Source organism: Lupinus angustifolius, chromosome LG06 (assembly GCF_001865875.1).
Source record: "Lupinus angustifolius cultivar Tanjil chromosome LG06, LupAngTanjil_v1.0, whole genome shotgun sequence".
NCBI classification, from domain to species: domain Eukaryota; kingdom Viridiplantae; phylum Streptophyta; class Magnoliopsida; order Fabales; family Fabaceae; genus Lupinus; species Lupinus angustifolius.
The window spans coordinates 16,682,139-16,695,161 of NC_032014.1; the positions used below are offsets into that span (position 1 = coordinate 16,682,139).

The 13,023-nt window shown below is 32.4% G+C and overlaps 2 protein-coding genes across 3 annotated transcripts; one reads left to right on the forward strand and one right to left on the reverse strand.

Moving 5' to 3' along the window:
- Positions 368–5,703, forward strand: LOC109350077. 2 transcript variants are annotated; one of them, XM_019591203.1, is made up of 12 exons: positions 368–570; positions 697–770; positions 1,317–1,389; positions 1,714–1,797; positions 1,973–2,089; positions 2,453–2,917; positions 3,146–3,555; positions 3,677–3,776; positions 3,867–3,926; positions 4,021–4,107; positions 4,562–4,687; positions 5,184–5,703. In XM_019591203.1, the coding sequence occupies exons 3-12, from the start codon at positions 1,381–1,383 to the stop codon at positions 5,484–5,486; spliced, it is 1,761 nt and encodes a 586-aa protein (XP_019446748.1). In that variant the 5' UTR covers positions 368–570; positions 697–770; positions 1,317–1,380; the 3' UTR covers positions 5,487–5,703. The 2 variants fall into 2 exon arrangements, with proteins under 2 accessions (XP_019446748.1, XP_019446749.1); XM_019591204.1 differs by lacking the exons at positions 368–570; positions 697–770 and having other exon boundaries at positions 1,028–1,389; positions 4,562–4,690; positions 5,187–5,703.
- LOC109350078 (STS14 protein-like) lies at positions 9,352–10,150 on the reverse strand. The gene has a single exon (XM_019591205.1). The coding sequence runs from the start codon at positions 10,105–10,107 to the stop codon at positions 9,559–9,561; it is 549 nt and encodes a 182-aa protein (XP_019446750.1). The 5' UTR covers positions 10,108–10,150; the 3' UTR covers positions 9,352–9,558.

Sequence of the window (13,023 nt, forward strand, 5' to 3'; positions counted from 1 at the left end):
TATTAACTCTTAAAATATAAATAATATATATAAATGAATAATTAACTATATATTAATAATTTATTGATATTAGATTCGCATATTTGTGCTCTTTTGGACGTTTTGACATTTTACCATAGTCTTCCTTCCTTGTACCATTGCTAAAGTCATTTCTGTATAGGCTTTACTGCTTCACCTAAAGCCAACGAACTCCTTCCCTTCTTTTAATGCAATAGCCAAAAAGGCCTTCCTTTTTTAATTATAAAAATCTAGGAACATAGATATCATAACATAAATAAGTTAGCACTTAACAGTAATGAAGTTTGAAGGGTCGCCAAAAGACAAGGCTCATTGCTCTTTCCATTTGTGGTATTTCATGACTTCTAAACCTTTTATCTCTATCTATTGTCCTCTAATAACCGACACAACCCTCAGCTTCAACCAAACGAGATGAAATGATTTGCTGTGTTAAAATGCAACAAGACAAGTTAATAAGTCTTGTAATGTAGTTAGTATTGGCTTATTTGGCTACTATGGTGTGTAGCTTCTGGACTAGTCTCTTAGCTCATTTCTGAAGTCTTCTCTTTCTGAGTACTTTTTTGTTTAGTTCCTGGGTCAGATGCTGACTTCGCCTTTTTATTTTATTTTTTTTACTTACTTTTTTTCCTTCATATTTGTTGATTTTATTTTCTGTAAAATATATTTGGTTCGTTTCAGGTATGGGCTTGAAGGGTTTGAGATGATAAAATGTTAGGACATAGATTGATTCCAAAGCACAAGCGTTAGAAGAGGTATGTGTCCATTTTCTTCTGTTAATTTAAAGTTGATTCTTTTATGTCTTTACACTCCTGGTTATGGAATCCATACATGAGGGATTGCTTAAATAATGAAAAATTAGTTCTGTCACATTTATACCAGTGTCTTCTGCAATGTTTCATTATTTCTTTTAGGCCGTGTTTCGGGCTGGTTTTTGGAGGACAATGGAGGAAAATGGAAGACTTAGGAACCATGAAATACATTTATGAAATGACTCCAAGTCAAACCATCACTTGCCCTCCAAAAACAAACTCGCAAACAAGGTCCCTTTCTGAGTTGGGTTTTAAAGGGGAATGATGCAAAAGGGAAGACTTCAAAGCCATATCACAAATGTGTTTTATGACTCGCAAGTCTTCCTTCCCCTCCAAAAGTCATCTCGCAGACAGTTATGGTCTGGTTTTACTCAGCCTCCGGAGCAATTTGAGAATATTCTTTGGGGAGAAGGGTTTTCCTTTTAGAGAACAATGAACCACATATTAACTTATCACATCTTAATTGTGTTTGCTCTTTCTATAAGATAGATTGCCTAATAAGAAAGAAGTAGAGGAGGATAATCCAGTTCATCTTCATCACGCCTCAAATCAAATGAAGCTGGTATAATCATTCATTATCAATATTGCTTTAAGAATTTGACATAACTTTTTTTCCCATTTTTGTCATCTTGGGTACTTGAACTTACTGCTTAACATGCTTTGTCAGCAATAAATTCGTTTTGTTTTTTATTTTCAAAATTTTAGTAAGGAGTGGATGAGGACAGATTTTATTTTTGGAAATGATGTTTGACATAATTAATCCCATCACATGCTGTGTGATGTTGATGTTCTTGTTTAATATCATTCTCTGTAGTCCACATTCACAACAGATTAATTCTGGAAATAAGAAGCTTTTGCCTAAAGTATGGATTTGGTCTTGTTCCAGGACTCAGGGTACCTCACAGAATGTAGTAAAGCTAGGAAAAAGCGAGTCCCAACAAATGATGTTCAACATACTTTGAAGCAAGAGGTACAATATCAGAACTTTTCATTTCGACTTTTTGTTTGATGGTCTACCGTGGCCATATTTTCCACAGAATGGTGGAATTGGTCATTTTCTTTTAGTCATGCTTCAATTGCCTCTAGTATTCAGCACCGTTCTATCTGATAGCTATATCTATTGAGTTAAAGTTATTTTTGTGAAGATTCTACAACTAGAGAGAAGATTACAAGACCAACTTGAGGTCAGGTGCACGTTAGAAAAGGCACTCGGATACAGACCTTCATCTCTTGTTAATTCAGACAACACGGTAGTTCCCAAGGTTGGATCTTCTTCTATAAATAATGGGGCAATATATGTGCATTTGCATGTTTTCATAATTTTAATCCAGTGCTAACTATTGTAAGTCACATTTCCATGATTTATGGACTGCTCAATACATGCTTTCTTAATCATTAAAAGATCATTGATTTCGCCTTATGCATGGTAGCCAGATGCTGAATAGTTTTGTGGCTCAATCCAGCCATGCATGTGTCTGCAATCATAAGATTATTATGCTGCCTATAAATGATTATACATTGTTTAGGAGTCTAATTTAAATTTTTTGTATGAATTTCTTGTTCATGTATTGCTTTATGTTGATCAAGTTCTAATTTTCATTTTCTTGTTGCTTGTGTGACTCCAGCCAACCACAGAACTAATTAAGGAAATTGCAGTGTTAGAGTTGGAAGTTGTGTATTTGGAAAATCATCTTCTCTCCTTGTACCGTAAAGCATTTGGTCAACAATCATTCCCGGCATCTGCATCCACCAAGGAGGAAAGACCCAAGTCTCTTCTAAAAACACCTAGAGAAAGATTCATTGAAGGTTTTAAACCTGAGTGCTTGACCGAAAGAGGTTGTTCTCCAGTACAATCTATTGATCATGAGTTTGACAGACCGCAAAAAGAACAGAATGGTAATGAACTTCAGAGTTCGGGGAAAGGATACAATGTAAGTCAGCTGGAAGGAAAATATGTAGACTCTGGTGTATGTCATTCCCAGTCCTCATTAACTCAGTGTTCAGTATTTACAACAAGAGCATCTCCTTCTTCAGAATCTTTGACTATATCTGAGCGTGCCTGTCATTACCAACCATTGTCTGTGATGAAGGTAAGTAAATCTCCCTTTTGGTTGCAATCAAACAATTATTCTTGATAAGGAAACTGTCTAGGTTACTCAAACCCTTATCTTTTTGGTCGAATACATGACAACATATATGCACTTTAATGTGAAGTGCGATTATGTTCACTTCTCTTTGCTACTATATCAGCATTTGTTGCAGAGGTTGTTTTATTTGGAGGCTTTCGTTGGATTTTGACGTGTTTGATTTCTGTGCAGTATGACAGAAGAGTTGATGGTTCATCAAATATAATCAGTCTTGCAGAACATCTTGGTACAGACATATCGCATCATATTCCAGATACACCCAATAGGCTTTCTGAGGATATGATCAAATGCATGTCAGCTATATATTGCAGACTTGCAGAACCACCTATTGCAAATCCCGGCCTTTCATCTCCAAGTTCATCATTGTCTTCAATGAGTGCCTTTTCTATTGGAGATCGAGGTGATATGTGGAGTCCAGGGTTCAGGAATAATTCCTCTTTTGATGCACGATTAGACAATCCTTTCCACGTGGAAGGACAGAAAGAGTTTAGTGGCCCATACAGCACCATGGTTGAGGTATTGTGGATTTATAGAGAAACTCAGAAATTGGGTGATACAGAACAGTTGCTCCAGAAATTCAGGTGACTTTATTAACATCTGTATTTTATTATAAGATCATGATCATTTCATGCGAAAAAGTACGTAGTGAGTTGAATTCTTTAATCTTGGAGTTATAGCGGGCATGTCCTTATGTTGTTTCAGGTCACTTATTTATAGATTAGAAGAAGTAGATCCCGGGAAGTTGAAACATGAGGAGAAGCTAGCTTTCTGGATCAACATACACAATGCTTTGGTGATGCATGTAATTATCCTTCTGAAAACTGTTTACTACTAGTACTTTTCCAGTTCTTTCACTTAACTGGGTTATAATCAATTCTTTGCTTTCTAATAGGCAATTTTGGATTATGGTATTCCACCAAACAATGTGAGAAGAGTCTTTCTTCTGTTGAAGGTAAAACTGAGAGAATTTGCTTTCATGATATAATGACGAAACTCTTAAATCCTACATGTTTTTACTGACTTGCTTAATGTCATGCTCTTTGCAGGCTGCCTATAACATTGGGGGTCATACAGTTAGTGCTGACACAATAAAAAATACTATACTTGGGTGCACGATGTCTCACCCTGGAAAGGTGGATAATAAAATCCCAGCCCTTCTCCTATAAAAAAATTAAGAGAAAATTACATTGACTTCCTCTGAGGTTTGGCATAATTATACCCGGTATCTCTCTTATTTTAGAATTAGACTAACATCCCTTGATTTTTATACTATAAGAGTTGAGTGCAATGACGAGATAAACCTCAAGTGGGTAAGTATGATGACAACATAAATCTCAACGGGTTAGTAATGATATATAAACCTCATGGGACATCATCATAGTCTTATAACAAGAGCGATGCAATGTATAATTTAGGCAAACCTCAAATAAGGTCAGTGTAATTTCCCCAACAAGTCAAAAAATGAAGAAAGAATGGAAGTGCCATTCAGAAATTTCATGAAATATTTCAATGTAGAAAGTGATTTTTTTTGTAAATCCTTTTGTGTGATTTACATGAGAGCTTCTTCTAACTTGCTTCCTCTTGTAGTTGCTCCGCACATTCTTTTCTATGACAAAATTCAGAGTGGGAGATGGAAGACAAGCATATGCAATAGAGCATCCTGAGCCACTTCTTCACTTTGCACTCTGTTCCGGAAATCATTCTGATCCAGCGGTACTCATCACATTTCTTATATATATGTGTGTGTGTGACTTTACTCCATGCTACTGCCAAATCAAATTGACTAAAACGTAGCACGAGTTATTTTGACCAGGAATAATTTCATTTAGGCTTATATAGTTCACATACAACTATCTGAAATCCCAGGAATTGACTCACTTGTAAATGTTGTTTTCATTCATGCCTGCATTTTCACTATATCATATAAGTTTTTTGCCTTGGTAGTGATATTATATTTTGAAGAATTGAATTACTTTTTGTGTGTTTAATATGGATTCGACTGTACAAAAATGAACAATACTATATACAGATACATGCCCTTACTTTCTGAAAATATGGATGGAAGATTCTATGTAACCCATGTTCGCCTGTACTAGGATTGTTACAATTAAACAAGTAAATGTATATGGATAAACAGATTAACACACCGTCATCATTTTTCGCATGCTAAACTTTGAAAGATTGTTTATCTTGCTACGAACTTTAACAGGCGCGCGTATATACTCCGAAGAGAGTATTTCACGACCTAGAAGTTGCAAAAGAAGAGTACATTCAAGCTACATTTGGAGTACGCAACCACCAGAAAATACTTTTACCCAAGCTTGTTGAATCATTCACCAAGGAATCAGGTTTGTGCCATAGTGGTGTTATGGAGATGATCCAACAGTCTCTACCTGAATCCCTTAGAAAGAGTGTTGAGAAATATCACCTTGCAAAATCTAGGAAAAGCATAGAATGGATTCCGCATAACTTTACTTTTCGATATCTCATACCGAAGCAGCTTATAAAATGATTGATTGGTAGTGTTACTTAGTTCTTACTGTAGGAAGCAATCTGCATTGTTTAGTCTATGTATTCTTTTGTACAAAGTAGACAGGGAAGGTAGCAGCAGCAGAAAAATCTAATATTTGGAATGTGTAGTATTTTACATCTGTAGTGTCTTATTATGTAATTGTAATATCTGTAATTGCTTTAGTATATCATGAATTGAGATTATGCTTTAGCAGTGTGAATGATATGTTTCTATAGGCTACCTGAACCTCAATTGTGAGGATGTAACAAATTTCCACTTCTTCAAGTAAAATCAGAGGTTAAGATGATCACATTAATCTTGCAAACTTCAGTGTATCTCAGTAATAAAAAAATTGTGTACCAATTTGGTCATTGAAAAAAATAAAATAATCTGAAACATATTAAATATGTTAAATTATTTATTTTTAGCATTTTTTGTAGTCTAAGAGTAAGTCTTTTAAATTTATTCTACATCCTAGCCATTAATTCTGGAGAAATCTAATGGTTTAGATGTACTTACTAATTCATTCCAATAGATTTTCCTAGACTTGATGTTAGAATGTGGAGTAAGTTTAAAATTTTTACTTTTGGAATAAGTGAATCTCCTCCCTTTTTTATAATATCTTAGAGAGACTATTTTGACACATATTCTTGATCTCTGAATTAGTATTTACTCCATTTGTTTTATCAAAATCACTTTTCAGAAAAAAAATCATAGTAAAAATCACCTGAAAAATCTTGTTAAATATAAAACCAAGTTTATCTGAGACTCAATTTGGGAAGTATAATCTTACACACATAATAGCATAATCAGGTGATTTTGCTGTAAAGCCGCTATTTGCAGTTAAAACTTAAAACAAATATAAGAACACGTGAAAATGAAAGGAGGTGCATTGTCATCCCCAAGGTTAATAACATAATCATATCACAAGCAGTGTCCTTTATTATAAATTGTTACCCATAAATATTAGGTGATCTGGAAACATTGGTTTCAAATGCATCACCATCATTTATTACACATTTTATGAATTAAAAGAAAATATAGAATAATTAACAAATAGTGTTGATGCAATATTTGGGACTACAATTCTAGACTACCTAATAATTTTTTGTATTTGATTCAGATTCTTGCTGATGCAAGTTCTTAAATTTAGTTTAAAAGTCCGAGCCTAGAGATATGGTCTAATATAGTCAATATTATGTAGATTTTTCTAGTTCATGGGTGAAGAATTTAGAAATTTCCCAATCGAAAACTCTAAACTCAAAGCACATACAGGAAGCTACTTCACAGAATCACACAACTAACATTAGCATGAAGATGGAGTAGAATCTCTTGGGATTAATTTTTAAGTACACACTTGCACTTGCATAATAATATGCAACAAGTTTTACCAGTTTTTGGACACACCTTTAGCAACACCTAAATAATACTTCATTATATCACATATAATATTTAGAAAACATAATGTATACTACAATTATTGTACAACCAAATGTAAAATCCTGGTAAAAAAAGCTATTGTATTTAGAAAACAAATTAATATCACGTGACATGCAATTTTGGATTCACTTGAGACAATAAGTTCCGTATTCTTTGGGGCGATCTGCATTTTGTCCCCAGCATGTGCACGTGAATTTCAGGTATAATTCGTCGGTGCCAGAAAGTCATTGTAGACTTGCAATTGGAGAAACCACCAATACAATGACATGCTATAAGCTTAAAACAAACATCACTCTCACCATACACGAGAGGTTTAAGACTTTGTTTGATTGCGTAGAAAGATAAGGGAAAGAGGTTGAGTAGAGAAAACTTTTAGGATCCGTTTGCGAGTTGAGTTTTGGAGGGAAATAAAAGGAAATGAAAGGTTTAAGAGCAATGAAAACAATGATAAGATTGCTTCAAAGCCTTTTATTTCCTTTCATTTATCTCCAAAACCAAACTCGAATATAAACTATTAGGAAAGTGAGAATTTTAATCCATTTGTTTTGAAGAGAGAAATGAAGGAGAAGGAAGGTGTTGGACCACCACAAAATCATTCCTCCCAATATAAGGGAAAGAAAGAGCTAGGACTTATCACATGGTGAATATGAACATAGCTGTTTGTAAAAAGAGAATAAAATATTATGGTATGTCCGTTCTAAATATAGGTATGTCCATTATATAATTAAAAATAAAAAATACATAAAATTAAAGAAAATAATTATGTAATTATTACTTTTTTAAATTAATATAGAATGTATTATTTTAATAATTTGACATTACATATTTTTTAAGTCTAATGAAAAATTAAAACAAACACTTAATAATTAAGATCACAATAACAAATTTTTTATTCTCTGCTAGTCTAATAATTGTTCCGGATGGATCCAATAAGCATAGCTTAAATCGCCAATAATAGGTGAGATATTATTATTATATGATTAGACAGAAATGCCCCTTTATATTCTGCCTTATTATTTAATCTTTTATCTTATGAAGAATTTGACATTTTTCATCATAGTTTCATGAGGTTTATTACATGAATAATATCCATCCATTAAACATTAGATATCATCATATATAAATTTGTGAAGTGCCTTTGCATACAACCGCGCGGTCATGAATACTTCAAAATGAGGAGAAATTGTAGCTACATCACACTAGCAAAATAATAAAATTTAAAATTATTATAATTAAATTACATAGATATAAAAATAATTCATAAACAATAAAAGTTTAAATGGCATATATAACAATTATTAATCAATCATAAAACAATACTTTTATCCTGTTTTCAAATACAATATTTTTTTCCTCTTTTCTAACCTCCTGCTCTACCAATCAAAAAGTATAAAGAAGAAAGAACTCTTTCTATTCTTTATTTATTTTTACATTTTTCTTTCTTACTAAACAACATAAAAATCTAATATTTTCCTCTCTCTTCCCTCTCTCTCACATTTTGGCTTCCCCTCTTGTCACTTTCTTACTTCCAACGAGACAAAGCATAAAGTGAAATAATGAAGATCTATGAGATTTCGTAAGACTGTGGTCATATATGATTTTATACCACTAAAAAGATTTATTCAATTAAATATTATATATACGATGAAGTATTCAAGATGTGTATTTGTGTGCATGAATGAGAGGGAGAGAACAATAGCTCTAAACTAACAGGGATTTATTAGAAATTTGTTAAGTTGCATCAAAGATCCACTTCAACCAATGCGGATCAGCTATTTTAAAATTGTATTCTCAATCCTTATAAGGATATTTGATCTCTATTCCACTTCAATTCATGCTAAATGAAGTTAAATATGATACTAGTTATTAATAAAACTTTGGTCTAAAACTCTACTAGATTCATAGAAAGATAAAATATCAATGATTTGATTCATATTAGTGACACTTGTTGAGGACAGTCACATAATTCAAAAGAAATTAGTTCATTATCTGTAAATAAGAGATATTATTAGTAGTAAAAAAAATCTCCTACATCCAACAAAAGATGATTCTACTTATGTGACCCAATTCACAATCCTCACACAATGAATTTTCACTTACACACAATTAACATTAGAGTATATTATATTCATATTTCGTGAGATTTAGCTTTATCAAGTCCACCATCCTTTTTGCCTAAAATGTTATTCTCACTTAGGTGAATGTAGTTATACTATCACTTGCAGTACTATTTAGTGTAATAATATATGTATAGGGTGATTTGCGTAAAAAAGAGAATCCTATAAGCAGTTTTACTAAATCTCACATGCGGGGGTTTGTATATTTTTCTCTTACTATTATTTTACTACACAATAACCACCAAATTAATACACAAGTAGACATAGACATGTGAGTAAGGCTAGTAAGTTTCGGACACTATTTTTTAAACACTTTATTTTTCAAGCAACATCTCACTTTTCTTAAAACAACACTTCTATATAGTTTGTGATATGATCCAGATATCTTAAATCTGAGTCACAAAAGCCTCATGGTTTTAAAGTGTGAACATCAATTGCAATTGTGTCAGCACACTTTCCACCTAGCGGAAAATGCATTGTAATTACAACAACGATCACACTTTAAAACCATATATTCATGGGTATGGACTCTCCCCCACATAATTTCCTGGTGGATCATAGAAACAAATGGTCAAGCTAGTTTTCTCTTTCACGCAAGTAGCTTGAGCACACCCCAACGAAGTCGAATTTTTCCACACAACCTGCGTGTAAACGCCGCACCTGTGGTTCGGCAAGCACGAGTTATTAGAATGGTTATAGAACTGTTTCTGCTTAACCCAATCCTCAACCGCCACCCGCGGCGTCACGGCGGAGCCCCTTGCCCAAAGCTGGTTAGCGCCGTACTTGCCGGCGGTTAAGTTGGCGAACTGACATGCATTGTTGATCCTTTGGTAGCGGACGAGCCGGCTGGTGGCGAAGGCCAGCTGCTGGCTCCAATTGAGGGGTTGAACGCCAACTTCGGCTCTTGCCTTATTGTGTGCTTCTAAGAAGTCCCTTGCGGCGGATGGAAGCGGCAGCGACGGTGAATCTTCCAGGACGGTGCGTGGTGGCGTTGATCCTTGGGCTGAGATATGGAAGATGGCTATAGTAGCCAGCAAAAACAAAGGACAGTGAACTATTTTCATTTTGACCTGTGTATTGTGTGCACAACTATGCGTATGAAGTCAGCTATAAATACCATCCAATATAAGTTTATTTTGTTTTATGGGATTGTCTTTTTAAATTTTAGTTATTGCATTTATTTGTTGGTCGTGTTGAAGTGATTTGAAGTATATTGATGATTTAGTATTGTGTACTTTAATTTAAAGTCAAATTCAGATACTGCTCAACATTTTGTAGAAATGTTATCATGCGACAATTAATTTTTTAATGATTCAAAGATTAAATTATTTTTAATTAAATAATTTCAAAAAATATAAATTTCTTATTTTCCTCGTACCGAAGAGATTTTCGTATTAGAGATGATTTAATTCAATAAAAAGTCATATCAACATAATTTGGAAGTTTTTTACCCACATGTCTCATTCATTAACATAAAACAATAATGTCTTACTATAAATATACATATAATAAGTACTATTATTTAAATGCAATTTAAAATTTATAATGTTAGTCCTTTACTCCACAACATAAGATTTAATTGCTTCATATTAAAAGTGTGGAAAAATAATTTTAGATTCTTTGAAGCAGAATTTGAATTTGTAAACGTGATAACTTAGTACCAACATTTATAACCAATTTCAACATATGTGGATCAAAGCATTATAAAAAATGAAATCACTAATGAGGATATTATTTATAAATAAGTGAGAAGGGAAAAGTAATATATCCTCTATCTTAAGATATGTATCATTTCATGAATCTTTTTATTCTTATTAATCATAAAATATAAAGTTAATATATATTTAATTCTAATTTTACACACTTCTGATCAATCAAAAACAAAGAATATATAAAATAATATAAACTTTATGACTCTGAAATAAAAACAGGTGATCCAGTGAGAAGTCTCATAACACATGAGATTTGGAAAATGTAGTTTTACTTAATCTTATTCTCATCATTAAAGAGACTATTTGAAAGATTTAAACAATTAACTTCAAAAATATTTATAAAAGTGAGAGGTAGTTAAAATAAATTACTGTTTCTGGATATGATGTTCAAGTTAAACATGTTGCCAAACGGTGAAATTTTGTCATTGGAGTGTGGTTGCATTTCAATTTGAACCATTAAAAGGGAGTGCATTTAAGTGAAGTAATGTACTGCAGTGTCTAAAGTGGATAGTATTTATTGTACTACATAAACATGATAGTTTCTTGTGAAGTAATCGAACTAAATGGTTCCAAAGTCAACGTTTAGGTTTGTGAGCTTCCTCATGTGTGTTGTCTGATGGTAAGTAGGAAGGAGCATGTGCATTTGTCATTTTGAGAATAATATTGAGAATTTGGAAAATTTATTGAGATGAAGCATGTTTATTATCGTCAAGTATTTTCACTATTAATATAGAGATAATTACAATCAAATAATATACAAAAGACAATATATACATTTATTTTTATTTATTATGAAATTATATTTTTATTATTAAAAAGATAAAGATCTTTGTTAGTTTATTATATCTTTCATACAATTTTTCCAGTTTTTATTATGTCACACGATTCTTTTTTTTAAATTTTCGTAGAGAAATTGTGGTTGCAAGTGAGGATGGTTTTCGAAAAACACAATGTATACAATTCGGAGCCAATTTGCTTTTACCCGGGTGCGTGCTTCGGACTTATATTTCTCAACTGTTTTTTTTCTTTACAAACAAAGCTTGTACTATGATCCAACTAGGGGTTTTGAAGGAAAATGATATCTTGTTCAAAATATGGGTTTCCCTCCCCTCATTTCTCCTTTCTCCGTTCACATATTTCATAGGATATCTTTTTGTTAGAAATTCATAATTTCTAATTAAGGTAAAAATCATATATTTAATACAATTATATTGACTATTTGTTTTGGGTTATAAAACATATGATCTAATTACTAACAATCTATAAGACTTCTGAAACTAATAACAGATATGAGCTTAATGAGTGGATACTCAAACGGTTGGCATATAGGGGATGATGAGAACCCTATAAGTTAATGGATAAGAAACGGTTATGGTCCATAATACACCAAAATCATAAATAGTTTTCACATCTCCCCATCAGAGAGAAAACGAAGGTCCTAAAAGGAATTCAGGATTTGGTTGTGGAAGACCATCATATCAAAACTCTCTTAAAATGTATATCAAATGAGTAGACCAAAGAGCATGAATTCAGGTATGACTTTGTATCATTGTTTTATATTATGTGTGAGAATCATGAGATTCAAGATCATATGATTGATATTTCACCAATCATCGTGAAATATCTAACAAGTGGTATCAGATCATTAAGTTCTGAATTTTATGTTTATCCATTAAAGATGTTTTCCCCCCAATTCTATATGAACCCTAATTTCTTTAAATTTGGGGAGTTTAATCTTTCCGCTTTTGGTTATGAAAATTGGGTATTTAGGAATAATGATAATAACTTTTATCCGCTTCCGCTTATTTAAATTATGAGTAATTTCCATTATAAATCCTTGCAACATGTGTTGAAGTATATATTCAGATCTGTGCATGGACATTGTATTAACTTTTATGACTCTGTTATGCAATATGTATGTTATATATGCACTAATGCTTTACTGTTGGACATTGACTTTTGTCACTTTACAATTTTGCAACTTGTTGAATTATATGTATAAAGTATATGTAAGTTAAGTGGTGTTTTATCTTTTATACATATACAATATGAAATTCTAGACCTTGTATATATATTGTGAATTAAAATATACATATATACATATGTAATTGTTTTCAGCTTGAGATTGTTGTGATGTCTGGAGTTACTGATTAAGAAAGTGTATATAGTGTTATATTCATGTTTTAAGATATGCATGATCATATTCAATTTGGAATTTCAATAATTATTTGCATCTATTTTTTATGCATTTCAATCTGTATCTATTTT